Raw genomic sequence first — 14,074 nt, 5'->3', positions numbered from 1 at the left:
AAATCAGTATTATTACCCCTAAACCAAGAGGAAAGGCTCAACCTCAATATAAAAACACCATTCCCTGTCACACAGGATGGATTTAAGTATTTGGATGGCCCCCAAAGTTGGGGACATTGTTTCTATAAATTACGATCCTCTGGTGGAGACGGTGGTAAAGACGTTGGATCGAAGGTCTAATTTGCCAATTTTAATGATTGGACGAATACATTTAATTAGAATGTCTATTCTCCCTTAATTTATATATCTTTTCCAGACACTTCCTTTCCCATTACCAAGTCATTTTTTTAAGAAAATGTTTGGCCAATTTATTTGGAACACGAAAGCTAGACTTCGGCTTAGGCTATTATATCTACCTTATGAAAGAGGACTTCAGGTCCCAAACCTTCAATGGTAGTATTGGGCTACACAATTAAGCTCTGCAATGTCTTATTTTTTTTTTTTAAACTTCCACAACACCTGCGTGGGTGAACATTGAACGAAGATCGGCTTCAAATTTACCACTAAACCAATATTTATGTTCCTCAGATATTAAAGTATTAAAAAAACAAAAAAAATCCTTCTCAAATTTTCTGGGGCAAAGTACTTGAATGTTTATCATGCATGATTGGAAGTGATATTCCACTGAAACAAAGCATTTGTATAGTTGGAATATACCCCAAAAGTTTTACAAGAAGTGTGAATGCAAAACAAATAAGAATGATTGACTTTGGTCTTCTCCATGCAAGGAGAATGATTGCCCTAAGCTGGAAAAATACAGAACCACCATTGTTTGGAATGTGGTAGAAAAAGTTAATGAGCGGCCTTGGGCTGGAGAACTCATATATGATTATGGGTAGACAGAATTTGTTGACATTTGGGATTCATTTATGTCCTTGTTTAATAAGTTGTGTGTCACTGACTGAAGAGAAAATTGTACAGTCACCTAAATTGATTCATCTCTATCTTGTTTTTTTGTTGTCTGAAGTGCTTGTGGCACCATGTGAGGGGATGTTTGTGTTGTAGGTTTTGTAAAAAATGCAAAAATTAAATAAAAAACATTGTTAAAAAAAAAATTTATATTAATGTCCTAAAGATGGTTTTTTTTTTTTTTAAACTTATCTTTCATTCTGAACTCAGTCCTCACTGTGTAAAGTTATTAAGTACATTAGTCAATTAAAAGCAATGAAACTATTGAATCACGAAATCCTCTTTAATGTGTCTCCCAGCTTTAGATTGCATGCACAGCCTTCCAGCGGGACAGAGGGCCTCTGTTGGGCATGTATTTCACACCGCAACCATCGGAAATCAGACGCTTCTCGGCCATCATTTCGTCGAAATCGCACGCGTTGAACTTGGTGAAGCCGTATTTCTTGGAAATATGGATCTGTGGACAGAGAATGATGAAAAGCATGATTGAAAGCTAGGGATGTAACGATTAATCGTAAGGCAGTTAAAAATCGATTCATAGGTATAACGATTCACATCGATGCTGTGAAAATTGAATCGCAGTACAACACCCAGAAGTGTTGGCGGCGAGCAAAATCTGCTAATACTTTCTTTCTGGCCGCCTTCTACTCTTAAACATATTCATAAATGATTCATTACCCCTTTAGCACTGAAAGAATATCTGTAATATTACGTGAATATCTGTAAAAGTCACGTTTTGCTATTAGCTCTGTCTGCTAGCATAGCATCTCTTCTTCACTGCAAAATATCTGCATGCCAACCGACCACTGGGTTACCAGCGCCCTCTGCTGGTTCAAACAAATATCTGACCTAAATTCAGTAAAATGACTGTTTTTTTTTTGTTTTGTTTTTTTAGTCCAATTGTTAAGGCACAAAATACATTTTCAGTTGCACTTTTAAAAAGAAAAATAACTATTATGCAGTTTTGTATTGTTTACTATAGAACCAGAATTTAAATAATAAGCTTCTTCATTTGTATTATTCCTTTATTTATTTCATTCAAGATTAATTTTTAGTTAAATTGCATTGTTTTGAATAGTTTATCAAGGGATTCTTTTGACAATGAAAAATAGTATAGTATTTTCCCCAAAAAAATAAAGGAATATTTTTCAGTCATTTATATACACAGTCCCATTTTGTAAAATAAATCGCGAGAGAATCGTACCGTGAACCCAGTATCGTGAATCGAATCGTATCGGGAGTTGAGTGAATCGTTACATCCCTATTGAAAGCACATAAGCTGAGTGAGCAACACTTTGTTTCAGTGGTCCCTTAAAGCGCTCAGCACCTCCCAGCTGAGCACATACACAACCACAGAGTTACTGTCTGCAGCTTTTGCACACCACAAGTGCATCGAAGCACAACTGGTCGGCTTAATAAGCTGCAGGGACGCACTTTAACGCCCTTCGGTCACAGAGATGCTCCTTTACCTTTTGGCGGCCGGGAAACTTGAACTTGGCTCTGCGCAGAGCTTCAACCACGTGCTCCTTGTTCTGGGTCTTGGTGCGCACAGACATGATCACCTGACCAATGTTCACACGAGCAACAGTGCCCTGAGGTTTCCCAAAGGCACCGCGCATTCCAGTCTGAAGCCTTAGGAGCACAAGAAAAATATCAGCAAAAAACTCAAATATCATATGGGATGGACTGTAGAGCCATAAAAGATTAAATACATCTATGTGGGAGCTCACCTATCAGCTCCAGCACAGGACAACATTTTGTTGATACGAATGACGTGGAAGGGATGGAGACGCATGCGGATGTGGAAGCCATCTTTACCACATGTCTTCACCATGTACTTGTTAGCACAGATACGGGCAGCCTCCAGAGCTGTGCCAAGAAAAAAGACAAAGGAAGAGACATCTGATAAACCTGGAGCTAGTGTTGGACGTTCAATACATCTCTCTGATGCTTTAAACAGTTATTTAGCAGCTTTCAAACTGCTTCGTAGAAATGTTTAGTTGGAAATCCTGCCCTAACTTTACTAGCATGACTGGAACCGTAGTACACATTGGAAGGCACTTGTGTTTATTCAAATGTTGAATCCTGTAGTTCATAAACCTCCAGTCATTGCATTATTTTAAACATTATCTATAGTTTGGGCGAATTGTTCAAATCATTACTAAAGTTTTCAGAATGTCTTGTTTAATTTTCTATATTTAGAAATCTTTTGGCTTTGTGTTTATTTACCAAATTTCATGTAAAAAAAACATTTCAGATTTTTGTATTTTTTTGTTTATAACACATTTTAACATTTTTAACTACCGCTTTGGTTTATTCATATGTATAACCTTTAACCCAGGTTGTAAGGATTCTAGAGATAAATATATTTGAAGATGCTACAATAAATTACATCAAAATGAGTAAAAATACAAATGTAGGTTTTGGCAAACCCCTACTATTTCAGTCCTCAGAGGGTAAACAGTAAACGAGATTATCGACAGGACCAAAAGTTTTTAAGGTCATTAAATCTGATCAAAATGTGACTAAACCCTTTTAGTAAAACTCAACTTTAAAGTAAGTTTTATTAGTTTAAATTCTAGTTATGTAGCCCTGTCTAAAATATTTAGTCTACAGTAAATAGAAATCAGCAATAGCGTGTCAGTTTACAAATAAAAAAACACCCACAACTTCATAATACTGAAGTTGATCAAAATATACATCTAATAAAACTACAAATGTGTTTTACATGTAAAAAACAAATTTGTAAAAAGGTGTTGTCACTAAAAACTCTGATGGGAGAATTAGCTTTTTCCCCTTGAATCTGAAGTCCATAAAATTAGTAGTGTAACCTAACTTGTCAGTTTTGATGTCAGACAATGTGCTCTTGTATTGGTACTAGTAGCCAATCAGTCATTGCCTACTGAAGCCAGTCAAAGGTGGCAGGGACAAGTAGCGCAGGTGGATAAGCTTAGTTGGTGAACAGAGACTGTAGCCTGGAGGACAGAGAGACGAGCAGCGTGTATCTGAGTTCTACTTTTATCTGCAGGTCGACTGCTCTAGGTCCTGATAACTTAATTGTTAACCAAAAGAAAAGGTAAATAACTTTATTATTATTCTACAGCTCCATCATCCAGTCCATCCTCTGCTCCTCCATCACCATCTGGTACGCTGCAGCTACGGCCAAGGACAAGGCCAGACTGCAGCGTATCATCCACTCTGCAGAGAAGGTCATCGGCTGCAATCTGCCCTCCCTCCAGGACCTGTATGCCTCCAGGATTTTGAGGCGTGCAGGAAAGATTGTGGCCGACCCCTCCCACCCCGGTCATAAACTGTTTCAATCTCTCCCTTCTGGTAGGAGGTTTCGGTCCATCAGGACCAGAACCTCCAGACACAAAAACAGCTTCTTTCCCTCTGCCACCATCCACATGAACACACCCCAAGTCACCCGATCACCACCTTGATACCATGCTGCACTGTATATATATATTTATCCTATATTCTCTATCTATCCTTTATTTATCCCTCATCCTTTATATTTATCATTATTATTATTATTATTGTTGCTGGGTTGTTCTTTGTTGTTTTGTTTTTATTTCTTTTATTTCTTTTTGTTGCTTGTTTTGTGCACCAACCACCAAGTCAAATTCCTTGTACTGTCCTCAAAACTGTACATGGCAAATAAAACATTTCTGATTCTGATTCTGATTATGCTCTAACCGTTGTAGTGATGAGACATGATGTGTGATGTTAGTTAGCGACCTGCTAGGTAGCGTAACATGTCATGCAAGAGGACAGATTGGAAAGGTTTTCCCCTGGTTTCCCTGAAAACGGACTCTGTTTTTAATTCATGGATTTCTGGCGACACTATAGTTGCATGATACCCACGGTAGTCTGCAGTGCCAAATTGTAACGTTCCTACTATACTAGAAATTCTACACAACGGAACTACCGTAGATTATGATACTATCTGTGCCAGTTTCCACTACATAGCAGCTGCCTCTACTCTCCTCCCGGTTTCTCACTGCACAGTATTAATTTGAAAACAAATCAACATGGCAACCACGGCAACTGAACTCCACAGCTGCTGAATGATTGGCTGTTTGCCCGTTACTGTTGACATCCGGAGATATGATAGGCGGTTTCCACACACTGGGTCCGCCCTTCTATGAGCTGATAGGCTGTTCGTGTGTTTCTGCTGGCATGTAGTAACTGAAGACTGCTCCGCTTTGACAAAACAAGCTAAAGTTCGGTCTCGCCTGTACACGTGCACGGCTTACAGTCACAAACATGAGAACACATGGCAGAAGCATTGGGCCCGAGCAGCGAGTCTGCCGCGGCATCGTCAGTGGCATCATTAATTTTACTAAAAAAAAAAAAAAAAAACAACTACTTCAAAAGTCCCATTTGGAACTATTTTGGCTTTAAATAAGGCAGAGGCGGTAAAACAATAGGACATCCACTGTACAGGCGCTGTCACCAGCTATAGGAGCCAATGAGGGAACACTTGTTTGTTTTTCCGCACGGACTCAGGCGATCTTAAAAACATAAATATTTTTTATTTACAATGTATAAGCAATATTTACAAATTATATACATACAAAGGAGGGATCACATCCAATTTCATAAAACACCAGTGACGTCACCCAGAAAATGCATACAGTTTCCTCGGGGAATCAGTTCCTGTTTATTGTATTTTATGGTTTATTATGTTAAAGCATTATTGTGAAATTGTTTTTTGTTGTTGTTTTTTTTAAAGACAGTGGATTTGTTATCTTAAGTTGATTTATATTAGTTAAACAAATTGAAGTGCAAAGGAAACTCAAAGTATTTTTTTAATTTCAACCATAAAAATTCTAACTTAATTTATTAGTTTTTTTATTGCTTATATGCTTTTGTTTATGTACTCTTATCATGCACCAAACAACACTATAAATAATTGAGTATTTCTAACTTGTACAAATACATTGCAGTCTGAGGGAAAGCGCACTGTGTGTGGGCACACATTTAATTTTCTTTTGAGTTTTGTATTGTGTAAAATGTGTACGTGTCTGTTTATCTTATTTTTATTAGTCTTATTAAAAGAGAATTCTTCATATTTTATTCGAGAAATTTTGTTTTAGAGAACACTTTAGTGTGTGTATTCTGTACAGCTGTAGTCAACCAAGGAAATGGTTGGTCGACAAAAAAAAAAGGAGAATGAATGAGCAGGTGCAGGAGAAAGAGAGAGAAAGACATTGTTTTGCTTTTTGTGGCGCCGATTTGCTTTTAAACAGACCATTTATGATATGAACCTTATTCGAGCCCGACCTGAAACCGACAAACCCTATATATTCTCATACAAATGAGATATTTACGTTAGTTTTAGTGGTACACCTGCTTTTATTAATAAACTGTTAATGCCATCAGATCAGCGCATGGGGAAACAAACATGTCAAACATGTGCACAGTGTACCCCGTGGCGCCAGATACAGTGGATCTATTTACATAAGCCACGTACAAAATAAAAGGATAATCCATGTTCTTGTGCAGTAAAGGGATTGAGTCAATAGTGGATGCTTGTGCTTCAAGCCTGTCGTTCCCTCTGTGATCAGAGGACAGCACACTGTGCTGACTGCTGAAGCGCAACACTTCAATCACCTATATAAATGCCATGCATTTTTTCTTAACGGTATTGAAACTGATACTATTGCTGGTTGACATACCTGTGAGAGGATTATTGCATTTAAAGTACAGTCGTGTGGTGTCACTTATTTTAACTCAGTCATTTGGAAATAATAATAAATCCCTGTCCCATTGTACTTCATACTCAAGGAAAATACAGCATAGCTACATGGGACAAGGGTTACAGTTATTTAAAAAAAAAAAATAATAAAATTTTCATGTGATGTCATTTTAAAAAGACTTCATTCACGTTAGTGTTTATCTTCAAATAAAGACCTCTCAAATGTCAAAGGTGTATGCCATGTAGTGGTAATAAACAGCAACAACAGAAGTAACTGTATCACGACTGGTAGTTTTGGGTTAAAATTGGTCCATGTAACATCATGGTCAAAACAAAACTGTCTTTTCTTAGAAAAAACATTTATCAATGATGAGTTGCTGCCCTAATAGACTTTATGAGATCAGATGTGTGTATTTGTGGGGGATGTTATGAGTTCTCACCCTCTGAGGACAACTGCTCGTACTCATCAGACACCATGTGACCACACAGAGGGAACTCATCAACCTTGGCCTTCTTCCTGCCCAGGTCGAAGATCCGGATCTTTGGATCTATACCAAAAAAACAATTGCATGATAAATCAAATAAATGTATGCTACATTTCATCTTAGTAAACATTGGACCAAGGACCTCTAACGCGGCCGCTCATTTATAAGAAAAACTATCCATGTTTTTATCCACAAAATTCCAAAACTGCAAGAAACTTTACCACATCGATCGCTGTCGCTTTGTATGTCAATTAGCTGGAGGAGTCACTAAATCAAGCAACAGATCGTCTCTCCTACACTGAAAGGAAATTGTGTGTGATTTGTAGCATCAGGGAGATGCTAAACACAAGTTGTTTTCTCTTGTTGAGATGCAACGTTGTGTATAATACATACTCAGGTAGTACGGTATATGAAAAATCCCTAAAAATAAAAACATTGACAGTAACCCTCAGGAAGGAAAACAGACAATATTCAGACAGGTTTGTTTACCACAAACAATAATGAATAAATCCCTGTGTTTGGAGTTGGTGACATTATTTTAAGGGAAGTTGTACCTGTGGTCCCTTAAAGCACTCAGCACCACCCAGCTGAGCACATACACAACCATAGTGACACTATTTGCAGCATTTGCACACCAGAACCACACATTAGCAGAACCAGTCGGCTTAATACACTGCAGGTTACACCGAAAATGCACTTAACACAGAAACAATTACATCAGCATAGGTTCAACTTAATTTTTAAAACATAGTTCTCCGGGATAAATACAAATGAATTTAATTTAAATGGTCAATCTCTATCATGTGCAAATTATGCCAAAATAAGCAGACAATAAATCTGATGTATTTGTATGCCTGGACTCCTCTGGACTGGAGCAATAAACTAGACGTCTCAGGACCAATAATGATTGACGTGTTAACAGGTGACAGATGCTCCAGATCTTACCAGGCACACCCCTACAGAATCGGGACTTGGGGTACGGCTTGTTTTTGCAGTAGCGGTAGCTGAAAAGAATAGAAAATGTGGCTGTTAATTCATGAATGCATGGCAAGGAAAAAAAAAATAAGGTAAACAATGAACATGGAGACCTAACAGTGATTGATCAAAACAAACACCTCTCTGAAATGGAAAACATACTTTGTGGTCACACTGGTGCTGGGCCCTATAATTCCCACGTTAACAGAATCGAACAATTTAAAAAAACTCAACTGTTAAACACAGAAAGTGACACGCAGTCATCGTGAGGCTAAGAAAGTTTGTCTGGGGGAATGTCTTCAGGGACTGCTCATTCAATGCCCCCCCCCCCAACATCTGTCCTGAGCTAAACTACAGGTAGGAATAAGTTATATTTAAGACCTTTTTAATACCACCTTAAATAAACTTTAAGACCAAACTTATGATGGAAACACAGACCAAAGGGAAAATATATTATTTTACAGTTAAAGGCACTGATGTCAGTTAATGTACACTATGGAAAAAAAATCACAATCAGTTGATCAAAAACATCCTTCAAATGTGTTATTAATGTGGAAAGAATAAAAATAACAATATTGTCCTAAATTATATTTTTTGTGAATGAGTGGACAATAACCCAGAAATCAAAATTGACTGGAACCTATGAACAAACCAAACGCCAGTGCTTTTATCAAATCCTTCATCGTGTAATGCCATATGTGGAGCTTTGATCTAAAATAAGGCCTGTAAGACCACGTCCGCACCCCTATGGATATACGTTTATAAAAACACCAGGCTACATGTGGACAAGGCTTCAGAAAATGTAAATAACTAGACTGGGTTTTCAAGCAACTCGTCATTAAATTTACATTTTCCCAATTTGGCGCAACGAAAAACGCCAGGTTATCTCGCAAGGAGGCGTCACGTGATATAAATAACGGGGCATGTGATGTGACTAAAGCACATTTAAGACCCATCTGATCTCATTTTAAGACAATTCAATAATTTTTAAATAATAATTTTTATTTGTAAAACAAAAAAATATTAGGGATGCATCGAATACTCTGCCACCGAACATATTCGGCCGAATATTGCTAAAAAAGCAACATTCGGCCTTTGGCTTAGTGAGTTAAAAGCAAGGCCGAATATTAGCGTGTGACACAATCAAACAACGTGCAGTGATTTTGAGTCAGACAAGTGTGCATGTTGCTGCACAACCAGCAGCAACTCCTCCTTTCCGCACAAACAGCTGACTCTCTCCTTTCTGCTCTCCGTCGCCGCGTAAAAGTCGAAAACCGTACAATTCCACAACCGAGTCCTTTGTTAGCAATGTGAGCCACAAATCTGTAAACATCCCCATCGTTTCCTTCTTACACTACATCAAATCTCACTGCATAGAATGGTGTAGCATTAGCACGGAGTGCTAACAGCTGATGTGTCAACAATGGGCCTGTGGCTCCAAGCAGTGACTCCCAACACGATCGGCAACAGAAGTAGTGCAGTTTGGGCGCCCAGTAGTGCAGTCTGCATTTACATATATGACAATAAAGTACAATATATATTCTATATTAAACCGTAGTGTTTGTTTTAGCTGTTAGATAGTTGGAGAGGAAGGAGCTCACATTCTAGGAGGCGTGCTAGGTGACGTCACTTGCCAAGTGGGAAAAATCCAACACATGTTTAAAGCTGACTTTTTACAAAATGTGGAACAACAAGGGAGGGAGGAGACAACTTTTTTAACTTTAGACCTCTGAATGAGGGTAAGGGGATGCATCACGGTATCAAAACCATTATAAAGTGATTTTGTCATTATAAATCCCTTTTAAAGCACTTTACCTTTTTTTGGGAATGCATGTTCTGTTTTATTTGAAGGGCTAATATAAACGAAAAACTTTGTTGTGCTTTTTTTTTAAAGCAAAGACTACTGGATTATTTTAAAAATGTTAATATTCAATAAACATTTACTTTCTTTAAAAAAAAAAAAAAGAAAAGTCTAAAAATGTATTTGAGGCTATTTATGCACTATTTAAAAAAAAAAAAAAATAGTGAAAAACTTAAACACATTCAATATTTGGTATTCGACCAAGCGTTTATACCAACAAAAAAAAAAAAACAATTGCATGATAAATCAAATAAATGTATGCTACATTTCATCTTAGTAAACATTGGACCAACGACCTCTAACGCGGGCGCTTATTTATAAGAAAAACTGTCCATGTTTATCCACAAAATTCCAAAACTGCAGGAAACTTCACATCGGTCGCTGTCGCTTTGTATGTAAATAGCTGGAGGAGTCACTAAATCAAGCAACAGATAGTCTCCTTCACTGAAAGGAAATTGTGTGATTTGTTGCATCAGGGAGATGCTTAACATCAGGGGTATTCCATAAAGCGGGTTATGTTCAAACTGAGTATGTTCAGGCTGAAATGAGGGAAACTGAGTATCCCATTCCTAAACGCGAGGTATGTTCTTCTTTGAGTATGTTACCCTGCCAACATTGTCCGTGAACTAAACCTGGTCGCTGGCAGGTTTTATCAAAGAAACCCTGGGTTTCTACCTGGCTCCGCCCACATGAACACCGTTTCTGAAGACTTTAATGAACCTTAACACTTTTCTATGAAACACATTAGTAAAATCTAACACCACAGACGTGTTCACATCATTACAATGCTTTTAAGGCTCAATTATTGTTTTATATTGTTATACAGTTAAATCTGTAGATCATGCATCTTTGAAGATATGATGGCGCAGTGAATTGTGATGCTGCTCTTGAAAGCGATTGATCGCGGATTCACGTCCCGCTTCAGGGATTTCTTTATGACATTTTTTAGGCCGCCGAGATGACTCTGGCGACAATATTACATTAAAAATCAACATAAATGATGCGATATCAAGCGGCAGTCACTGTCTTTATATCCAGTGTAACGGGAGGGCTCTCCATGCAGACATCCTATGCTGCTGCCACGTCACTGAAGCAAGGCTTGGTTACCAAGGCAGTTCGAATAAATCTCTGATCCATTGATGATGGCTTTTTGTGGCGTGCGTGCACGTCAGTAACCCAAGGTTTCCATACTCAGGGTTGATTGACCCACTTCATACCAGCTGTAATGGAATCCGATACCCAGAGTTTCCCATCACGGGGTATGTTGACCCAGAGTTTATGGATAGACTCAGAGTTTGTTAACCCTCCTTTATGGAATACCCCTCAGTTGTTTTCTCTTGTTGCGATGCAACATTATGTATAATACATACTCAGGTAGTACGGTATATGAAAAATCCCTAAAAATAAAAACTGACAGTAACCCTCAGGAAGGAAAACAGACAATATTCAGACAGGCTTGTTTACCACAAATAATAATGAATAAATCCCTGTGTTTGGAGTTTGTGACATTATTTTAGGGGAAGTTGTACCTGTAGTCCCTTAAAGCACTCAGCACCACCCAGCTGAGCACATACACAACCATAGTGACACTATTTGCAGCATTTGCACACCAGAACCACACATCAGCAGAACCAGTCGGCTTAATACACTGCAGGTTACACCAAAGATGCACTTAACACAGAAACAATTACATCAGCATAGGTTCAACTTAATTTTTAAAACAAAGTTCTCCAGGATAAATACAAATTAATTTAATTTAAATGGTCAATCTGTATAATTTGCAAATTATGCCAAAATAAGCAGACAATAAATGTGCTAGGATGTTTATGCACTATTTAAAAAAGAAAAAAAAATATTCGACCAAGCGTTTATACTTGATTCGGTTTAAAAAAAAATTTCGGTGCAGCCCTAAAAAAATATATATATATATATTTAAGACTTTAAATTGTAGGTCAATGATGCATACTTGTGTCCTTTTATTTTTGTCTATTCATTAGGTGTGGAATAATATCAGTTCAGTTGATCAAAACTTAATCAATAAACCTGCTCAGATTCAGTAAACCATTGATCGCTCAAGGGAAATTGGGTGATATTAATGCTTTAATATATCTTTATATGACATTATAAATACTCAAAAAAGAGCAGTCACAATAATCCATGTCACTACAACTTATATCTTTCAATTGTAGCTTACACATGGTTTTAAATTACTTATTGACGTTCATTGGTTTAATTACGGTTTTCTTTTTTCCTCACAGGAGTTAAAAACTAATTTTCTGCAAAAAATGTATTAAATAAAACAATGCTCGACATTGTTTCAACCCGCATTAAATGTAACACCGACCCGTATTACACCTGCCTGGTGAAACAGAGCAGGAGAGATGAAGACAAGCTTAGAGGAGAGACTGGCAGATGAGCCACGACAGTAACAACAATGGCCATATCAGCCTGTCATTGCCCGATCCCGTTAGATCTCTGAAGCTAAGCAGGTCTGGGCCTGGTCGGAGGGACCGATGGCGCACTATGGCAGCCTCGCCAATTTTTCTCCACTTACTTTTACCCATTATTGTTTTTCTTGTAAAATTATTGAAAAATAAATAAATAAATGGAGTTTATATCACCTATTGCCATTTTGAGGAAAAATACAGAGATATGAATATTGGTCCATATCACCCAGGCCTAATGTAACCAAAGCAGTAACGTTTTATCTTTTAACTCATATGATTGTTTAAACTGTGTAAAATGAGGCGTTCAAACACTGCTTAAAGTAGGATGTTTTTAATATGAGTGTTACCTCAATAACAACTAGAAATCACTAGACTGATATGCTGCCTTGTTATGTAGCAAGTGATGCTAATGCTACACCACTTTAGTTAAACAAAGTAAAAAGACTGAATAAAAAAACATGTCAGCCTTTTTGTTTGATGTTAATTGTACTAGGAACCAGTTTAATTAAGTGCTTACATACATTTAAAAAAGAAAAGAAAATGACCTTGTCCTAAATGATTATTTTTTATTTTTTTTCCGTTTAGAGTGATTATTTGAAGTAGGTGATTTGGTTTGTTTTATTGGTAAATAACTTTAAAATAATCAAAATGATTTGAATGGGAAAAAATCGTGATTTCACAAAGAAAAAAAATCGTGATGTTTTTCCAATGTCGCCCACCCTTATATACGATTCACCGATGTTAACACACTTCAAGTGTTCTTCTGACTGATCCAGGTCACGTAAAATATTGACATCGAATTAACGTGATCCGTGTTTAGCAATATGTATAATAAGAGACATGACGATACATAAGTTTCTGTCTATGTAAGCTAGCATAGCAAAAGCCTGGCTTGCTAGCAAGCGCTGGCTTTAAAATGTCACCGCATGAAGGTAATAAAAACATAGTTTTCAGCGATTATGAAGATAAAGTAAGTCTAACAGTTGGCTCACATGGCACGATGCTTTTCAGACGTGTTACTAAAGAGTGAGAGCAGAGGCCTACCGGGCCGGCAGTGTGGCACATGGCGCCGAGCTGCCATTTTCCCCGATAACGAGCCCAACCTAAAAGCCGAGTTAGTGCGACTTACCAGCGGGCTGGTCGGCGGCCCATGGTTGCAACCTGTGAAACGACAAAAAAATAAATACGTTTGAACGTTTAGTTGGAAGAGGAACAACCAGATTTGACTTTACAAAGCGTATTTTGCGAAGAGCAGGACGGAAAAGCTCTCACCACGTCTCACCTAATGGAGGAAAGGAAGTTGACGTCACTTCCGCTCAATCATATCGACCGCCCGAAATCCCTAACCCTGAATATATTTGGTCCGAGCAAATTTTTTTTAATTAATTTTTTTTAATGTTTTGATTTTATATATGATTTAAGGAGACATGGATGAATTCTAATAAAATGTGTCATGAAAAAAATATTTTACTACAAACGGCGCCATACATTCGGGAAATGTAGTTTCTGGGGTACAAATGTTCATGGTTATAATTCATAAAGTGTCTGATACAATTATATGTTGCGATATCTCCTGGCCAAAGTTCAACGTAGTTTTTAATAAACAGTGGAAAACTCAAGGAATAAGTTACTCAAATGGAATGAAGATTTGCAGGCTAATATTAGTTAACAGGATTGGGAAAGGGCATGCAGT

The 14,074-nt window shown here is 37.5% G+C and overlaps 1 protein-coding gene and 3 non-coding genes across 4 annotated transcripts; all 4 read right to left on the bottom strand.

Annotated features, from left to right (window-relative positions):
* Nucleotides 1–1,171: 1,171 nt before the first annotated feature.
* On the bottom strand, nt 1,172–13,691 carry rpl10 (ribosomal protein L10). The gene is made up of 7 exons (XM_028452567.1): nt 13,654–13,691; nt 13,511–13,542; nt 8,044–8,102; nt 7,054–7,161; nt 2,640–2,778; nt 2,379–2,541; nt 1,172–1,366 (listed from the first exon to the last, which is right to left on the bottom strand). The coding sequence occupies exons 2-7, from the start codon at nt 13,531–13,533 to the stop codon at nt 1,211–1,213; spliced, it is 648 nt and encodes a 215-aa protein (XP_028308368.1). The 5' UTR covers nt 13,534–13,542; nt 13,654–13,691; the 3' UTR covers nt 1,172–1,210.
* LOC114467740 (small nucleolar RNA SNORA70) lies at nt 2,203–2,335 on the bottom strand. The gene has a single exon (XR_003674562.1). It is a non-coding gene; the product is annotated as a small nucleolar RNA SNORA70 (small nucleolar RNA).
* On the bottom strand, nt 7,645–7,777 carry LOC114467741 (small nucleolar RNA SNORA70). The gene has a single exon (XR_003674563.1). It is a non-coding gene; the product is annotated as a small nucleolar RNA SNORA70 (small nucleolar RNA).
* Nucleotides 11,456–11,588, bottom strand: LOC114467742 (small nucleolar RNA SNORA70). The gene has a single exon (XR_003674564.1). It is a non-coding gene; the product is annotated as a small nucleolar RNA SNORA70 (small nucleolar RNA).
* Nucleotides 13,692–14,074: the final 383 nt, after the last annotated feature.

Source organism: Gouania willdenowi, chromosome 7 (genome assembly GCF_900634775.1).
Source record: "Gouania willdenowi chromosome 7, fGouWil2.1, whole genome shotgun sequence".
Classification (NCBI taxonomy): Eukaryota; Metazoa; Chordata; class Actinopteri; order Blenniiformes; family Gobiesocidae; genus Gouania; species Gouania willdenowi.
This window is presented reverse-complemented; position numbering and strand designations above follow the sequence as displayed.

Coding starts and splice junctions, on each gene's coding strand:
- rpl10 (XM_028452567.1), bottom strand. CDS start 13,533: ATGGGCCGCCGACCAGCCCGCTG. Junction 8,103..13,510: donor GGCCGCCGACCAGCCCGCTG/GTAAGTCGCACT, acceptor TATTCTTTTCAG/CTACCGCTACTGCAAAAACA. Junction 2,779..7,053: donor CGAGCAGTTGTCCTCAGAGG/GTGAGAACTCAT, acceptor TTCTTGGCACAG/CTCTGGAGGCTGCCCGTATC.